Below are 18,648 nucleotides of genomic sequence, written 5' to 3'. Positions count from 1 at the left end.
TTCAGTAGATGATGATTATCCGTTTCTTTTGACATTCTTTATTCTTATGACTTTTGGGTGGTATGGTTATTTTAAAGTCTCATCTGTTCAAAGCCCTCTGTGGGTTAGGATAATACATTCTAACATAAAAAAAACTTATATGCACGAACATCTGTTGGGAATTGGAAGAACAGGGAAGAAGGAAGAAGAGAGTGGAATTATGGTACAGCCACATAAGAGAATAGCATGAAGCTGTCAAAAAAGACTCAATTTGTATATAGTGAAATTTGTAGACTTAGTCCTCTTCTAAGGCTGAGACTGAGTATTTATTTTAACTTCAAAAGTTCAAACTCACCATTCTTTTATTCTTTTAGACTCTCCAGGCAGCTGAGTTGATTGACTCAGAATTTCGAACAGGAATGAGCAATAGACAAAAAAACAAAGCTAAAAGAATGGCCAAGTTATTTGCAAAACAGAGATCCAGGGATGCAGTGGAAACTAACGAGAAGAGGTAGTAATCCTTTTCTGCTTATTTATTTAAAACAGTAATGCTGTGTAGCTTAGATCTGTGCTTGATTTCTAAAAACATTTTGCAGACATTGTCTTTAGCCATGGAGTACCATTTGGATTGTCTTGCACAATTTTTAGAGAGTATTTACTATTACAGCCAGCCCTGGTGGTCTCGTGGTTAAGATTCAGCACTCTCACCACAGCAGCCAGGTTCATTTCCTGGTCAGGGAGCCATACCACTTTTCTGTTGGTTGTCATACTGTGGTGGCTGCATGTTACTGTGATCCTGAATGCAATGCCACTGGTATTTCAAATACCGGCAGGGTCACCCATGGTGAACAGGTTTGACCAGAGCTTCCAGAGTAAGACAGACTGGGAAGAAGGACCTGGCCACCCACTTCCAAAAATAATGGGCTATGAAAACTCTATGAACAGCAGCGGAGCACTGTCTGATAAACAGTGCCAGAAGGTGAGAGAATGATGCAGAGACTGAGCAAGGTTCCACTCTGCTGTACACAGGGGCTGTAAGAGTAGGGATTGACTTCACGGCGCTAATAACCACTCAAAAATTTACTGTTACTGAGGACTAGGACAACTTCCCCAGAAAAATCCTCATATGCAGATTTTTTTTCTCACTATGAACTCTGAATAAGTGCAGAAGATCTTCCAAAGGGAGTGCATTCCAGGCAGAGGGAACAAGTATAACTGCCTTAATCTTGAAATATTCAAGAAACATGATGAATGAACAGAGGTGAGAATAGTAGAGTGAAGTCAGAGGATGGTCTAAGGGCCACAAGTTAGAAGTACTGCATTAATAAAGTGAATTGTCACAGTATTATACCACCTGTTCCCTAGGTTGGGGGCTAAGTCATATAGTGAGTAATATTTCTGTGGTAGGAAAGAACTTTGTGGGTAAAATCACTGTCCTCACTTTCTTAATGAGTTAATAAAAGTGATATCTGTGTACAGTTTGGAGCAAAGGGTGGTTCAAAACAGCCCCCTTCAGAAGCGCTTTGAGGGGTTTGTTGAAATGCCGATTCTTAGGCCCCACACGGCTCTGTTAAATTAGAATCTATAGTGGTGGTCAAGAAATGTTTGACTAAATGATGAATTAATAAACACATGAGAACTTATGAAAATAGAGTTTTGTTGCACATGACAGAACCTTTTGTTGTTCTTTGTATTGATGTAAAGCTAAAAAGTGTTTACAGTGTTTATTTAAAAGCTAGGCACAAAAAGGGATAAATAATAAACATTTACTTGGTATACATTTTTACTGGCAGTTATTTTTTTTTAAGTATAAAATGTTTTTGACTTGTTAGCCACAGCGTTTTTCAAGTTAACAGCGCATTAGGCTCATATAGTAACTTAATAAGTGTTTCTAGTGACTTTTATTCATATATATCTCATTGAATTTTATTCACACATATATATGTCATGTTAATGATAAAGGTTAAGAAGAAAAAAGAGATAAAACAAGGAAGGAACATGTGAAATGTTTTGTGGGGAGAATTTGAAATTTTAGATAGGATGGTCAGGGAGGGATTCACAGAGGTGACTTTTCAGTAAAGACCTGGAAGAAGGGAGGATATGAATATTTGGAAAAGACATTTCAAATAGAGGGCACATATCTGGAAGTAGAAACATGTCTAACGTGACTATCTAGTTTAACGACAACCAGCCTGGCTAGATTGGAGAGAATTGGGGAAAGAATAGTAGGAATGAGATTAGGGAGGCTCAGATTTCTTTCATCACCTTATAGAAAAAGTAGTTGGAGAAATAAATTACACTGTTAAGATGGAGGGAGGGAATATTTATAAAAAATAATGCTGTGTATACCTTAACTGTGCTAATTGTTCCATTCTGTTAATACTAAATAGTTTTACCTGTATTCTCCTTTGTAATATTTTGTTATTATGCTAGCCTTGGTATTTTGGTCTTTTAGTCATAAAATAACATTTCCTCAAATTTTCTGGGCACATTTTCGTTGCTCAGTTCTTTTATGTTTTTCAAGAACTAGTAAGATTATAGTGCATTACTCAGTATATTAGTTTTCTCCAGGGTACAAAAGCCTAAAAACAATATGCTGGGCCAGATTTAGGTTGTTAGACCAAAGGAGTTTCAAATAAAAAGGAGAGGAGCTGATTGTAGAGAGAAAGGAAAAAAGACTTGTTAAATTTGAGATACAGTTTGAAAGCAAGAATTCATTGATCTATTTTACCTTCATCAATAAGAGTAGTAGGATATATTTTGCTCAAGAATTTTTAAGTAGTTAATCTAAGTTATTTGATACATGAAATTTTAAGTAAATCATATAATCAGAATATGGCAAAACATTTGTTCAAATGGTGGATTCTCTTGCATTCATTGTGGTTCACATTATCTTTTACTCACTTTTTAAATTCGTGACTTTTATTTTTTAGCAATGATAGCACTGATGGGGAACCAGAAGAAAAGAGACGAAAAATAGCAAACGTTGTTATTAATCAGTCTGCAAATGATTCCAAAGTTTTGATTGATAATATGCCGGACAGTTCTTCCTTAATTGAAGAGGTACTATTGAAATGCCCTAAAGTGTCCTTTGAAATTGTTTATAGTTTTTTCATACTAATGTCTCAGTAGATAGTACTTAATAATCTATTAATTGAGAGAAATTTTAATTAAAAATCTTGTCTTCATTAGTAAAAATTTTAATTATTTCAGTTTTTAAAAACCTGACTATTATTACTAGGCCTACAAATAAATACGCTTTACTAAATTACTTAAATTGTTAGCATAAAATAGACCTTTTGAATTAGTAGTAATTTTGTTTTTCTTATTCAGACAAATGAATGGCCGTTAGAAAGCTTTTGTGAAGAACTTTGCAATGACCTTTTTAATCCCTCCTGGGAGGTAAGATTTCTTCATTTTATTGTGTCTCAGCTCTATTTTCTTCACTAATGAAGGGAACAGTGTCAAGCATAACCTATGCTTCCCCTCTTTACCTCTTAGGACCACTGGCCAGAACACTTTGTTACTCACCTAAGTAGAAAATTTTAGACTCATTTTCCCCTTTCATACCCTTTTTGTCCTATTTCTTTAGTGAATTGTTCATTTCTTTTCATTCTTTTAGCAATAATATAAAGACTTGCGTATCTCTCCCAGATGTAAAAATTTTCTTTGGAAGTAGACGATTTTGATTAAGAACAGTAGTTTCCAGACCAGCTTTTTAGCCTCAGAAATAATTTCTTCAAAGAAAATCTTGAACAGGTTCCAATACGTATGAGAAATGAAAGTGAAGTTCCTCTGGTTGAAGTTGAGGGTTGGTGGTTTCAAAACATTCTGTCCTGCTTTTGTTGGCTTCTGGATAATTTAAAAAACACCGCTTTGAAAAACTTTTTAGCAGCCTTTCTGCTTCTTGAGGTACTTCCGTTTAAAACTGTTCAAGTCTTAATTCAAACGGAGTCTTAAATAAATGGGTGCAGTGTCAGTGGCCTGTTTCTTCCCTCTCAGATGACGCTTCAAAAGGCTACAGGGCTACAGTGAAGCATTAGTCATGAGACATTTTAATTGTATTGTCTTCATTTCACACTTAACACTGGTAGCTTTGGAACTTAGTTTTGATGCATATATTTCTAAAATGTTGGTGTTGGGGCTATAAGGAGCAATGTATGATACTTTCTTTCCTCTCCTTTGCTGTGGATAATGCTGAATGCAGGTAGAGGGTAGAGGAGTGGCAGTCAAGTGGATTAATATCTCAGAAGGATTTCAGAATAGCTATTTTCTTAGTTTGGTTTTAAAAAAGTTCCACATAACCAAAGTTGTGAAATTAATGTACTATGTAATTCTTCTTAGATAGTAAAAGAAAAACATGTTCTTGTGATGTATCACTTAGTTTGTTCTAATTTCTCAAAGATCCGATATCCCTTTTTCATAGTAAAGAAAAGTTAAACTCAGTTTCTTAAGCATTTAACCTCAGACATTTGTTTCTTGGTTCTTTCTAGGTTCGACATGGCGCAGGCACTGGACTTAGGGAAATCCTTAAAGCTCATGGGAAAAGCGGTGGTAAAATGGGAGACAGCACTTTAGAAGAAGTAAGTGTAGTAAAGCACCAATTATTCACCAAGTTTCAGTGGTTGGCCTCTTTTTCCAAGACAGAGAAGTAACAGAGCATGTGCCATGAAGTAGAAATGAGAGGTAAATAAGAAGAAATATGGAAAGGTGAATATGAGAAAAACGGTTAGGAAGAAGTCTGTAGACAGAGGAAGAATGAGTTCACGGGAAAGATTTGTTCAGAAACATGGAGTGGAAAAATATGTGGAAGCAAGAGTATTTGAGAAGGATATAATGAATGGACTGGAAGGTAAAGTAAGATGAATAAGAGGATAGTTTAGAAGTCAGTGAGCGATATGATTGGTGTAGCATGGAGACACTGATAATAGGATAGATAGATAATAGATACGTGACAGATATAATTGATATCAGAGCAATCTTCAATAGTTTTTTAACTTCTCTTGGAGTGCAAGTAACTTAATAGAATTCATGAATCTTAAAGATTGTAGTATAGTATATGTGAATTTAATTAAACATCAAAGAGGATGTGGTTAATATTAAAGATAGTAATTGGGACTATTCTGTATTTTGATTATTATTCCTACAGCTAAAATAATCTGTCCTGATATTTTAGTTTTGGTTTTGGACCTAGTGTGTTTCCCCAACCCCCAATACAAAGTGTGATCTTCATTACTAAAAAATGATCATTTTAACAGATGATTCAGCAGCATCAAGAGTGGTTGGAAGACTTGGTTATTAGACTCCTTTGTGTTTTTGCATTAGACAGATTTGGAGACTTTGTTTCTGATGAAGTAAGTATCGCCTAAGTGAGGCTTTGCCCAATCAAATGTCAAATTCAACAAAATAAGTTTTTTGTAAATATGAGGTTTCTTATTTTCTCATTTGTAGGTTGTGGCACCAGTTCGTGAAACTTGTGCTCAAACATTAGGTGTGGTGTTAAAGCACATGAATGAAACTGGAGTTCATAAGACTGTGGATGTGCTGCTTAAGTTACTTACACAAGAACAATGGGAAGTTAGACATGGAGGTCTGCTGGGAATAAAATATGCTTTGGCAGTTCGTCAGGTAAATGTTTAGGTTTTTGAAGGATATATAGGAGACTTTTCCCCCCCTCTTAGTTTATTTTCATTAATTATATGAAATGGCCCTAGATTCTTAGTGTTACAGATAAGCCAGTTCTTCAAGATTTGCCTTTTTGAGGTAGTGTCATAGAGATAGGTGATGCTGCTAAGAATTAAGTATGACAACAGATGGTTTGTTAGGTGCGGAAACTTGTTCCTATTTCTTAGCAAGACCAGTTCACAGCTAGTTTCCTAGTGTATGATCACAAAAGTAGCCTCTGGGGGCAGCTCTACTGGGAAAATTGAAAAGAGAGTAGATTGGAATAATGAGAAGCGGGAAGGGATAGCTTTCTCTTCCCTCTTTTCTCGTACCCCCTTTGGTTGTCAGTGGCATTGAATGAGAAATAGAAGTTAAGGTTCTAGGACAGGGGTACGTATGTGTGTGTTTTCACACAGAGAATTCATAGTCTTACCTCAAAAACGTGTTCTGATGTTTTAAGTCACATTGAATAGTAAAGTACTTGATTTTGTTGTAATCTTTTTCAAATGAGATTAGTCACATAGGCTTCTATTAATGTTATTTTTCTTTTCTGTTTGTGACTTTTTTAATCAATAAAGATTAAATTTATGCTTTCATATGGCAAGTTTAATAAAAAATGTTTACAATAATTGTACTACAGTAAATTAATCTATTTTGATGTACTGTTTTACAGGATGTAATTAATACTTTATTGCCTAAAGTTTTAACTAGAATAATTGAAGGACTCCAGGACCTTGATGATGATGTCAGAGCTGTTGCTGCAGCATCATTAGTACCTGTGGTAGAAAGCCTGGTGTATCTTCAGACACATAAGGTAAATTTAAATATTTTTGCATTTTTTTCCCATCAGGGTTGTTTACATTTAGGGTGTAGAGTATTAGGAAAACATTGAGTACTTTTTTCTCCTTCATCTTCCGTTTTGCTTATGACACATAGCCCTCTGATGTATGTGATCTTAATTACATATTATCCTTGGGAAGAGTGAATTTACTTCCTCTTTGTGTACAGAATATATAGGGAACTTCCTTGAGAAGAAAACAAACATTTCTTTATTTTACCCCTGGTTTTTAGACGTATGAGATTTTTGGTTTTTTTGATTTTTGGGTTTTGGCTTTTGGTTTTTAAATCTGGTCTCATTTTTTGAAGTGCCTGTTTTAAGGTCTGATTTTCTTTTGTATTCTCAGAACCAGAACATGTATATTTGAAAGTGCAGCAAGAACTATTTTAAAAGCTCAAAAGCTAATTTGTCTTTTTGTGATGATTAGTACTGTTTTAATAGTCATGCATTGCTTAATGACAGGAAGACATACTGAGAAATGTGTCATTAGGCGAGTTCATTGTTGTGCAAACATCATAGAGTTAGAACATCATAGAGTACTAAATGGTATAGCCTACTACACATGTATGCTATATGGTACTAATCTTACGGGATCACCATCATTTATGCGGTCCATCATTGACTGAAACATTGTTATGTGGTTGGTGCATGATTGTATATTAAAATTACTTTATGTAGAGGGTCATGTCTTATTGCGCCCACACTGTATTGTTTAGTTTTTTATGTAGCGTATTGGCCATCTTATTTCCTGAATTGTCTATCCCATTATGAGCCTGGTTAGGAAGGGACGTGCCAAAGTAGAGTTGAGTGGCATTAAAAAGAGGGGTTAGAGAACTCTGAAAGGCAAATAAGGTCTCCTTCTTGACCTTGCTCAAAACTGGCACTATCCAAGATCATTGAGATTATATATGTTGATGAATCAGTAGCAATTCCTGGGATATGATTTGGGATAGCTTGTGAATATTTTATATAAAATTAATAACTGTTTTTTTGATAACTGATCTTATAGGTACCCTTCATTATAAATACATTATGGGATGCTCTTCTGGAACTAGATGATCTAACAGCTTCAACAAATAGTATTATGACTCTTCTTTCATCCTTGTTAACTTATCCTCAGGTCCAACAATGCAGGTAATTATTTCTAGTTAGTGGAATAAAGTAAAAAGTGTTTACATACATTTCCAGATAATTAAGCCTGAAAATCAAATGGTCTAGCACCTTTAAGAATACTACTGTAAGTTCAGATGCCAAAGCTTGCTATTTTCAGGAGGCCTTTTTATTTTTTACTCTCTAGCTACTAGTACATTTGGAGCAGGAGCTTAAAAAGGTCATATTCTTTATCCTTGAGTTGCTTCAGTTATATAATTCTTCATCTTGTTCATCCTATAATAATTAACTTTAGAAATATAATCATTGCATATTATTTTTACCTCTAGCCCCAGAATATAGAATTTTAGCCTTATTTAGTGACATTTAGTTAACAGTTATCATTGAACATCAGCATTACATTTTCCAAAATTTGCTCCTCTGTGAACTTTTTCTTTGTAATGTTCATTTCAGCTCTTGCCCTTGATTTCAGTAATTATTCATCAAGAAGGGAATACATAATAATGTAATATAATGTCCAAAGGCAGAGATTGGATGAAGCCAAAACTGTAAATCAAAAATTTAAAGTGTCACCTATTTTCCTAACCTGATACTTGAAATGAAGCCCAGCTAATTAATGTATTCCCTACTTTTTCTGGCTCCTGAATGTTATTGTTCCTATTAATAGTACTCTTGGAGATACAGAAGAAAAAATTTGTATGCAACTTTAAAAAATCACAGATGAGAAAATTAATTGCTATTCTTCAGCCTAGTGAGGGTATTCAGTGAATGTTCATGTGATAATGACTAAGTGATTTCTGACTATTTTCAATGAAAATCATAGATGTATGAAAAACATGTAGAGAATGTTTCAAATAATACTGATCTACCGGTGGTACTTCAACATTAAATTTAGACTAGTAGGACAGCCCACATGATGGAATAGCAGAATAAGTGCCTGTAAAAGCAAATGAAGAGAAAATTTGAGGTGGTAGTGCATGTATGGGATTTCATAATTTTCAGATGCTTTCATTAGTAATGACAGCTATAAGGATTAAATGAGTTAATCTATGTGAAAGCCCTTCTCAAGCTGCAAAATGCAAGAATTTTAAGTTATCCTAAATCAGAGGTTGGCAAACTTTTTCTGTGAAGGCCCAGATAGTGATATTTTTGGCTTTGTGGGCCATATGATCACTCTCAAAACTACTCAGTTCTGCCATTGTAGCTCAAAAGCAGCTGTAGACAATACATAAAGGTATGACTGTGCCTGTGTTCTAATAAAACTTTATTTAAAAAACTGAATGGGTTGGATTTGGACTGTAGGCCTTAGTTTGTTGACACCTGTCCTAAATAAAGGACTTAGGACTTTTTAAAAAAATCATCAAGTAGATAGTGTCAGAAAAGCTAGATAATGTAAGAAAATGAAAGAATGTAGTGAAAATTCTATTAATTCAATGTGGAATAATGTAGTTTTTCCCCCCAAAATTGCCTTATTGGAAAATTTGCTTCATATATTGTGATATTTGGCAGATACTTTCCAGCTTATGTAAGAAGAAATGCAGCATGTCATTTGGAGCATGAAGAGTTTCACTATTAACAAGATCTTGTTATAATGCTTTTACATATTTTGAGTCTGTTTTATGTCTGTGTGTGCATGTGTTTAATTTGATAAGTAAATTTACTAAATGTGTAAATAAATGTAAGAAGTGATGTTTATACAAAGCTAAAGTAATGAAATAGTATTAAAAGATAGGCCTCCTGAGAGGAACCACAAAAGAACAGACAAATAGTTACACTGACATATTCTTTTTTATTCATACCTTTTGTACAGAGGTGTACATTTCAAATGCTTAGAAATCATTTTCTAATTCCAGGTAACTTTTATAAGTGACTCAGGGATGTGACAGGAATGCAAAGTCTAGACGTGGCTTTACTTGTTTCCCCATTTACAATCTAATCTGTGAAAAGGAAGATATTTAAGTTTTCCTTATTTAGTAATGCTAAATCAGGATAACAAATTTCAAAGCTACTACCATACCACCTCTTGCCCATTTGGTATGGAGCAGAGATGGCTTCAAATGGGGATATGAGTTTTGTGCATCTAATAGTTACCCATTGGGGTTACCTGTGGGAAAGGAGTAAGGATTAGCAATCCTGATTTTGTGTAGGCTGACTACCAACTAAAATACATATGCTATTTTCCTGAGTAAGAGCAGATTGAGAATAAGGGCAGTTATGTTGGAAAGTTCTCATTTGATAAAGGTAATTCATGGCATTAATGCCATTGAGGAACCTAATGTTAATATTTCTACTCTTTATGACTATGTTTGCTCCGACTATTCTGGGGCTATAACAGTTTTGAATGAGGCTATTAAATGAATATTTGTATAAAAATTGTAGTATCTTTTTAAAATTCATCAAAAAACACACTGGGTCCACAAGGAAATAGTATTTAGGTAATGTATCAACAATGTTTCAGCAGAGAATGAGTAAGATTAATTTGTGTCTTCTTTGTTAGTATTCAGCAGTCACTCACAGTTCTAGTTCCACGTGTCTGGCCTTTTTTGCATCACACTATATCATCAGTTCGAAGAGCAGCATTGGAAACTCTATTTACTTTATTATCAACACAGGACCAGGTAAGAACTAATAACTATGTATAGTAATCTTGAAGTTTATATAAATTAATTTTATAAAATAAATCTGACCACCATGTTACCCTTGCAACATATCCAAAGATCAGGAGACTGCTGTGCCTAGTAGAAGATGTATGGTGACCATGTAGACACGTAAGAATATAATCACTGTGATGGCAGAAATAGTTTAATATTTTGTTCCAGGTCATATTCCCAGCACTTGGCATAAGGCTTAAATACTTGTCGAATGAAAGATTGGTTGAATAGTCCCTTCCTGTTGAAGACCTGTTATTTAGTCTGTGATTGACTTTTGGATGGTTGGTAGAACCCATCCCAAGTTAGAAGGCTACATTTGAAGCTCTGCAGTATGACTTCTAAAGACTGATGATGAAATTGCTAGGCACTTGCCTCCTCTTAGGCATTGGAATACTCAATCTTAAGAGCATGTTATTTTCATGGGTAGTATACTTCACTGTCACACATTGAAATGCCTATAGAGATCATCCAGGTAGTAGTGTGTGAATGGAATCTGTGATGAGCTGAGGAGTCCTGGCCCTGTCTATAAAAGGTTTTACATTCCTATTTTTAAAATAACTCTATAGGTCAAGCAAAATACTAGAATTTAGGGAAATATAAAGAATCCACTCTTCTATCATGCTGTTATTTATAGGTACTACAGTTTGAGCCAGTGATCTTTAAAAAGCAGTAGTTAGGGTCGGCCCCATGGCGTAGTGGTTAAGTTTGCGCGCTCCGCTGCAGTGGCCCAGGGTTTTGCCGGTTCAGATCCTGGGTACCGACATGGCACTGCTCATCAGGTCACATTGAGGCGGCATCCCACATGCCACAACTAGAAGGACCTGCAACTAAGATATACAACTATGTACTGGGGGGATTTGGGGAGATAAAGCAGAAAAAAGGAAAAAAAAAAGATTGGCAACAGTTGTTAGCTCAGGCGCCAATCTTTAAAAAAAATAAAGTGGTTAATTTTTTAGACAGTATTACAGTGTGGATAAATGTGTATTTTGTGTTTACTAACCATGCATTTCTATGTTAATTAGGAATATTTCATGTAGAATTGCTTTAATCTGTAGCGTGGTATTGTGTTGTACTTGTGTGAATCAACATCTGTAAATTTGTTTTTGTATTATCTTTTTGGTTTTATCTAATCAGAATCTTCTGAGGAAAAACTGTCAGATCTATTTTGTAATCCTGAGTGGATCAGGCGTGGGCTGATATGACAAAACTGGCATAGGTTCTGAATTTTTATTTCATTTTTGCTTTAGTTTTGTGGGTTTGCCTAAATGTTTCTGATGTAAGTATTCTTAAATTCACTCTGGATAGGGATTTTGAAGTTATCAAACTTATTCTGTTCCCATTGTTCTGTTTTTAATAGCTTTACTTTTAAGAGCAGTTTTAGGGTTACAGAAAAATTGAGTGAATAGTACATATGTGCCCCCCCCCCACACACAGAGTTTCCCCTGTAGTTAACATCTTGCATTAGTGTAATACATTTGTTACACTTGATGAAGCAATATTGATACATTATAAACTAAAGCCCATAGTTTGCATTATGTTTCACTCTTTGCATTGTAGATTCTATGGGTTTTAACAAATGTGCAATGATATGTATCCACCAGTACAGTATCATACAGAATAGTTTCACTGACCTAAAAAATGCCTGTATTCCACCTATGTATCCCTCTTTTGCTCCCTCCAAACCTTTAGGAAACACTGACATTTTTATTGTCTCCATAGTTTTGCTTTTTCCAGAATGTCATATAGTTGGAGTCATATAGTATGTAGCCTTTTCAGATTGGCTTCTTTCATTTAGCAGTATGAAATTAAGGTTCCTCCATGTCTTTTCATGGCTTGATAGCTCACTTCTTTTTATCACTGAATAATATTCAATTGTGTGGATGTACTGTAGTTCATTTATTTACCTATTGAATGATATTTTGATTGTTTCCTGTTTTTGGCAATTATGAATAAATTTTCAAACATTCATGTATAGGTTTTTGTGTGGGCATAAGTTTTCAGTGTGCTTGGGTAGATACAAAGGAGCATAATTGCTGGATCATATGGTAAGAGTATGTTTAATTTTATCAGAAAGTGTCTTCCAAAGTGGCTGTACCATTTTTGCATTTCCACCAGCAATGAATGACAGTTTCTGTTGCTCCACGTCCTTGCTAGCATTTGATGTTGTCAGTCTTGTGGAGTTTAGCCTTTCTAAGAAAATAAGTGTGTAGTATGGTATCTCATTCTTTTAACATGCAATTACCTAATGGTATATGATGTTGAGCATCTTTTCATACGCTTATTTGCCATCTGTGTCTCTTCTTTAGTGAAGTGTCTGTCAGATCTTTTTCCCATTTTTGAATTTTAAGATTTCTTTGTACATTTTGGGTACGAGTCTTACATTGTTTTTTTTAAGCCTCTCGGTTCTTTATAAGGTGATTAAACCACCTGCAGGCTCTTTTTAACTTCCTTTTATGGCTTTTTATTATTTAGTAATATCAACTTAATTTACATTGTTAGGGAATAACGTATTTTATGTAAATGAATTTTCTAAATAATTGAAACATACTGTTTTTGCCATCAGCAATAGTTAACCATTAAAATGATTGACACACTTGATCATCATCTTAAAGTGTATTAAACATAAGTTAATATTTTTTGATGAATCAGTCGCCAGTATTGCTTGTTGGTCATTAGTTTTTTACTGTGTTTATTATGGTATACTGTGGGACTGTTGAGATACATAAGAATCACTGCTTTGGGTGATTGAACTGTTCTTTTTCAGTTGCTTTTTCCTAGTTTTTTTTTTTTTTTTTTTTACAGACATTTTATTCACTTCTCCAGTGCACTGTTTATTTGATTTTGTTTGTTGTAATGTTTTTTACTTTTACAAATGTTTGCTCTAAAGCAACGGCTAATTTACAAAATTTAAATACCTACTTATCAAAAATACTTTGGAACAACAATCTTGTTCTACAAAAAACTTTTTGGTTGTTATCACAACTATGTTGTGATGGGGAGAGAATTTTTATGGTATAAAGGAATACTAAATTTAATTAACAGTCATGGGAATCAGAGCAGTCACAGTAATACATGATCAGATTTTGTTGTCTCAAGGCCCTCACCCTCCCTAGTATATATTTGGGTCATTTTGGGAAGATTGCAGGATACTCCTTCAAGGAGGGAGTCAGTGCCTGCTATTCTTAGTCCTCAAGCTCCAGAGAGGCAGGGGCCTGAATGATCATGTATTGTTGACGTTATTGGTCATGGTCATTGGTATCAGCAAAAGAACATATCCAGGCCTTCTCTCTGTTTCCTCTTGCCATCCTGCAAAGCTCAGGGTCTGCTCTGAGAACCATTTTAGATCTTAGCAGCAGCACTGTAGAAAGTATGCTTGTCACTCCTTCCACTGCTTCCAGGGATCCAGTACCCCCACCTTCAGATGTATGGCTGCGTGGATCTCTCAGATGTCCTGTTGTGCCTTATACGGAATCCTCGGTTAATGAATGTCCCTTTGGTTGTAACTTACGGAGTAGAGACTAAGGGAACAGCTCACTCTGCCACAATGCTGACAATCCCTCTTTGTGATTTCTTACTTTTGTTAGTCTTATGATGTGGTGTCTCCTCCTGTGTTTTATAATTTTTACACTTTAGATAAGATCCAAGATTGTTCCAAATCCTCTTCGAAGTTTTTTAGCCCCTCAATGATTGTTGATATTGGCTCTTAAAATTACATGGTTGTGAAAACAGCTTTGTTTTCTGTGATGTTGATTTTCTTATCCAGGGGTTTTTTCTCTTTTTTTGGTCTTTTGAATTTGCCTTTACTGGATTGTAAATAAAGGCTTTGGCTCTAGCATATATCAAGAATTGATGATGTTGACTCTTCATCATTTCTTATACCAGAATTCTATTGTCTTTGTGATTTGTGGGATGTCAGCCACCACTTTGCATAGGCCCTTAATATTTGTTAAATAAATTTGTATAAAATTCTATGCAGGGTGCTCTGGGAATTAAAAAGGAATCCTGGGGCTGGCCCCATGGCTGAGTGGTTAAGTTCATGCACTCTGCTTTGGCGGCCTGGGGTTCTCCAGTTCAGATCCTGGGTGCGGACCTACACACTGCTCATCAAGCTGTGCTGTGGCAGCGTCCCACATAGCAGAACTAGAATGACTTAGAACTAGGATATTCAACTATGTACTGAAACTTTGGGGAGAAGAAAGGAAAAAGAAAAAGAAAAAACCCTACACGGTTCTTACCTTGGAAAAGTTTACAGTGTGATTATGACAAGACTCTTTACACAGTAAGATTAATAACCTCTGCAAGGAGTTAAATAATGGAACACCAGAATATGAGAAGTACCAGGAAGCAGCACCGAAGGCTGGACTAAGTGCTTAAAGATCAGGAGGATTCAGGTGATAAGGTTAAAAACCAATCTTCCCTGACTTTTATTTAATATCTAATATCTTCAATATGTACTTGTACAAACATCTCATTTTGCTGAGTAGTGTGTCAGTTTCAAATTAGGCAGGTATACAGAATGTGTTTTGGAACAAAAGAGATTTTCTAGTCGACTCTCTTTAGACATTAAATATATCCTGCTTCCATATTTCCTTCCAATTATTCTGGTGTGTGCATGATCCTTTATTTTTTGGGTCTTAAGTTTATTGTGTTTCCCATGTCATTTTTAGTTATCTACATCTCTAACTTCTTTTACTCTTCTTCCTAAAAAATTTTTAATGGGGGCAGGCCCAGTGGTGTAGTGGTTAGGTTTGTGTGCTCTGCTTTGGCGGCCCAGGGTTCACTAGTTTGGATCCTGTGTGCACACTTTCACACCGCCTATCAAGCCGTGCTGTGGCAGGTGTCCCACGTATAAAATGGAGGAAGATGGGCACAGATGTTAGCTCAGGGCTAATCTTCCTCAAAAAAAAAATTTTAATGGTATCATTAATGGAATTTCCCCTTGTTTTTGTCTAGCCTCTATCTTCAGAATATCTCTTTGCTGAAAGTCATGCTGTCAGTGAAACTTAATATTGATGCATATAGATTATTTTGTGCTTTGTCACTGCCCTGAGCCTTGCTCTCCAATATCCTCACCATTGAAGACTTATAGCTATGGCACTTACCACTCACTCTTTAGTACATTCTGCTTTTGGCCCCCATATATATCCTTTACTATTTTTATTTGATTTTTCATTCTGTTTTTTCAAATAATAGTAGAAAACTGATTTTTTATGCAGTGAAAAACTTGTTTATTTAATGGTTATTGTTAATCTTGTGATCCCAGCACCATTATTTGCTTTCTGAGAAGATGTCAGAGTAAACCATGTCTGATGCTTTTATCTCTTATTGTATTCCCCTCTCTGGCAGTGCCTGATGGTTGTTACTGCTTGATTCATAGCTACATGCAAACTCTCTTGTAATGCAAGTCCATGATCTCTTATCTGTAGTTTTGAAAACCAAAGCTTTTTTATAAGTTGGGTCAACTGATAAAACTACTTCTTCGATGGAAAAACCTGACCATTCTGAAGAGAAACTATTTATATGCCTTTATCCTACTTAATGTGCCTATTCACAAATTTTGCTGCAGAAATATTAATACATTTTATTCAGGTGCTGCCTCAGACCCTCTTGAGGATATTACATAATATATATAACCTCATTATTATTATAAAATTTGAAAAATTTTCAATTTTAGAACACATTTGGCTCTAGGGAATTTGGATGAGAGATGATAGGCCTGTGGTGATGATAAAATCTTCTCTCACTTTAACTTGCCTTACTTTTTCTGAGCTGCTTTCTCTCACTATGGTTTCCTCTTCAGTGGTTTAATGAAGAGATCCCTTAACTAAACAGAGAATCTGGGTTCTAACTTTGGCTATACCATTTGTTAACTTCATGAACTTAGTTAGGTTTATTTAACCCTCTCATGATAATCTCCACACAGCCTTTTTCAGGGTTATATGGGCCAAGTAAGATAATGTATGTGAAAGTGCTTTAAAAATATTAATACTGTGCAAATATAAATAATACAGAATATAAGAACAATAATAATGCTTCCACTTCTGGGAATTCTTTCCTAACAATTTGGAAGTCTTATTTATATTCTGGGATGTAAGAATGATATTTAATAATAGTAATAATAATCCAAGCTATTATTGAGGGCTTTCTTTATGCTATGAACTATGGTAAGCTCTTTACATGGGGTAACTACTGCCATTCCTATTTTGCAATGAGAGAACTGATGATCAAAAATTAAGAAACTTTCCCAAGCTCACATAGCTACACAGCTCACAATGAGCAGCTCCACTCAGATTCAGATCCAATTCTAGCTGACTTTCAGCTTTTAATTTTAAATGGAGACAAAATGGATTAAGTGTCTATTGAATTGCTTTCCCACTTCTGAATATGAAGTCATCTTACATGCAAAGTGAAAAAATGAACCTCATCTTTAAATTACTAGTAGCTCTGTTCTGGTTTCAATTTCTGACTTGTCAACCTATTCCTCTCAATAACTCCAGGGTAATTTGGTGAGGCTAAATGTGGCTGTAGCTCAGTACATCAGTACCTTTTAAAGACAGAAGCCTGTGTTCCCTTGAAAGTATTCTGATTATCTTTAGTAACTTTTTGTTTTGTTTTGCTTTTTGAAACCAGAAGACTTTATAAGGAAGATGTCCTTAGGCTTAAAATTTATCCCATTGTAAGTATGTATGCAGGTATGCATCTCTAAAATGTCCTTAACTACAGTTATTTAGAAAATTTGATTTTCATTAGACTTCTCCGTGACATACCATGGCATCTGTGAAAATAAATTGTTTAATACCTGTGCCTTTATCTGTGGTGTTAACATGTAAAAGTATTGGCAAGCCTGACTTCTTGGGGAGCATGAAATAAGAACACTTAAGCAAACCAAATTAGTTTCATTTGGTAATGACTTAGAATCAAGGTGTAACTTTATTTGCTAAACTAGCAGCTTGGCAATCAAAGTTTTTCCTTTCTGTGTTGTCTCTTTAGCCCATGACTGTGTTTATACATGCAAGATTATGTTTATGAATGTATATGTCTATCAGTGAACTACTTTACTGGAAAATCTAGATTAACTAGTGTTGATAACTGCTAACTTTTGTAGCTACAACTTTGACTCCATGATCTAGAAAGATATGCTTCTGGACTTTAATATCTTATTTAGTCAGGTTTTGCTGGTTGGGTCAACTTTTCCATTGCACTTGCATCACAGTCATTTTGTGAGTCATTCTAAAATTTCAGTTACCAATACATACAGCATTGACTTTTTTTTTTTTTTGGTCAAAATTGTAATTTATTTATTTTTACTGAGGTATAATTGACATACATTAAATTACTTTTAGGTGTACAACATAATGATTCAATATTTGTATATATTGTGAAATGATCACCACAGTAAATCTAGTTAACATCTGTCACAATACACAGTTATCCAATTTTTTTTCTTGTGATGAGAACTTCTAAGATCTACTCTCTTAGCAACTTTCAAATATGCAATGCAGTATTGTTAACTAGTCACCATGCTGTATATTACATCCTCATTTACTTATTTATTTCATAACTGGAATCATAGCTTTTTAAAAAATTATTTTATTAAACTCAAATTGGCTTAAAAAATTTCAGATGTACATCACAATATTTCAGGTGTACATCATAATATTTTACTTTCCATACAGCATTGACTTTTGTTTGAAAGGCAAGCTTTAGCATGAAGCTTATATTCAGCATGAAGACATACATGGGATTGAGTTGGAATCTGAGGCATACTTAATCTAGGATGTAAGAAAATTTAACATGCATATGTAGAGAAGGAAAGAAAAACAAAAGAACAGACTTGACTAAGACTTTGGCATTAGAGATCATTAGCACAATTAGACTTTGGCCATATTTTGTAAAGATACTAAAAAGGGAGAGCATGGGCCAGCCCCCAGTGGCATAGTGGTTAAAGATAAGCTCGCTCTGCTCTGGCGGCCCAGGTTTGGTTCCTGGGTGCACAACCACACCGCTTGTCTGTCAGTGACCATACCGTGGCAGCAACTCACATTTAAAAACAAAGAGGAAGATTGGCAACAGATGTTAACTCAGGGCGAATCTTCTCCAGGAAAAGGAAAAAAAGGTAGGGGAGAGCAAAATTTAAATCTCTAGTTGACTTTCAATAAATGTTGATTAGACAAACGAATAGAACAGGTTATTATAAATTGTCTAAATATAGAGTTGGAGGGGGTTTTTTTGGCAGTGGGCCAAACTAGGACTTCAGACCAAATTAGTGGAAAAACTCAGTGTGATTCATCACTTTGTTATAGCTTCTTTGCAGATCTTCTTCCCTGCAACCCCAAATCACTTGATATGGAGATAGAAATGATGATGAATTTGCCTACAGGCAGGAATCAGGTCTTCATGGTAATG

At 35.0% G+C, this 18,648-nt stretch overlaps 1 protein-coding gene across 8 annotated transcripts in view; it reads left to right on the top strand.

The window, feature by feature from the left end:
* Nucleotides 1-18,648, top strand: part of BTAF1 (B-TFIID TATA-box binding protein associated factor 1) — a 92,134-nt gene that overhangs the window by 28,727 nt on the left and 44,759 nt on the right. For all 8 annotated transcript variants that reach the window (XM_023642572.2, XM_023642567.2, XM_070262051.1 and 5 more), the window contains 9 exons: nt 354-490; nt 2,913-3,042; nt 3,313-3,381; nt 4,473-4,562; nt 5,238-5,333; nt 5,431-5,607; nt 6,317-6,457; nt 7,491-7,615; nt 10,089-10,209. In XM_023642572.2, coding sequence (XP_023498340.1) covers nt 354-490; nt 2,913-3,042; nt 3,313-3,381; nt 4,473-4,562; nt 5,238-5,333; nt 5,431-5,607; nt 6,317-6,457; nt 7,491-7,615; nt 10,089-10,209 — 1,086 coding nt within the window. The remainder of the gene's footprint in view (nt 1-353; nt 491-2,912; nt 3,043-3,312; nt 3,382-4,472; nt 4,563-5,237; nt 5,334-5,430; nt 5,608-6,316; nt 6,458-7,490; nt 7,616-10,088; nt 10,210-18,648) is intronic.

Source organism: Equus caballus, chromosome 1 (genome assembly GCF_041296265.1).
Source record: "Equus caballus isolate H_3958 breed thoroughbred chromosome 1, TB-T2T, whole genome shotgun sequence".
Taxonomy (NCBI): Eukaryota; Metazoa; Chordata; class Mammalia; order Perissodactyla; family Equidae; genus Equus; species Equus caballus.
Note: the sequence above shows the minus strand (reverse complement) of the source record. Positions and strands in the feature narration are given on the sequence as shown.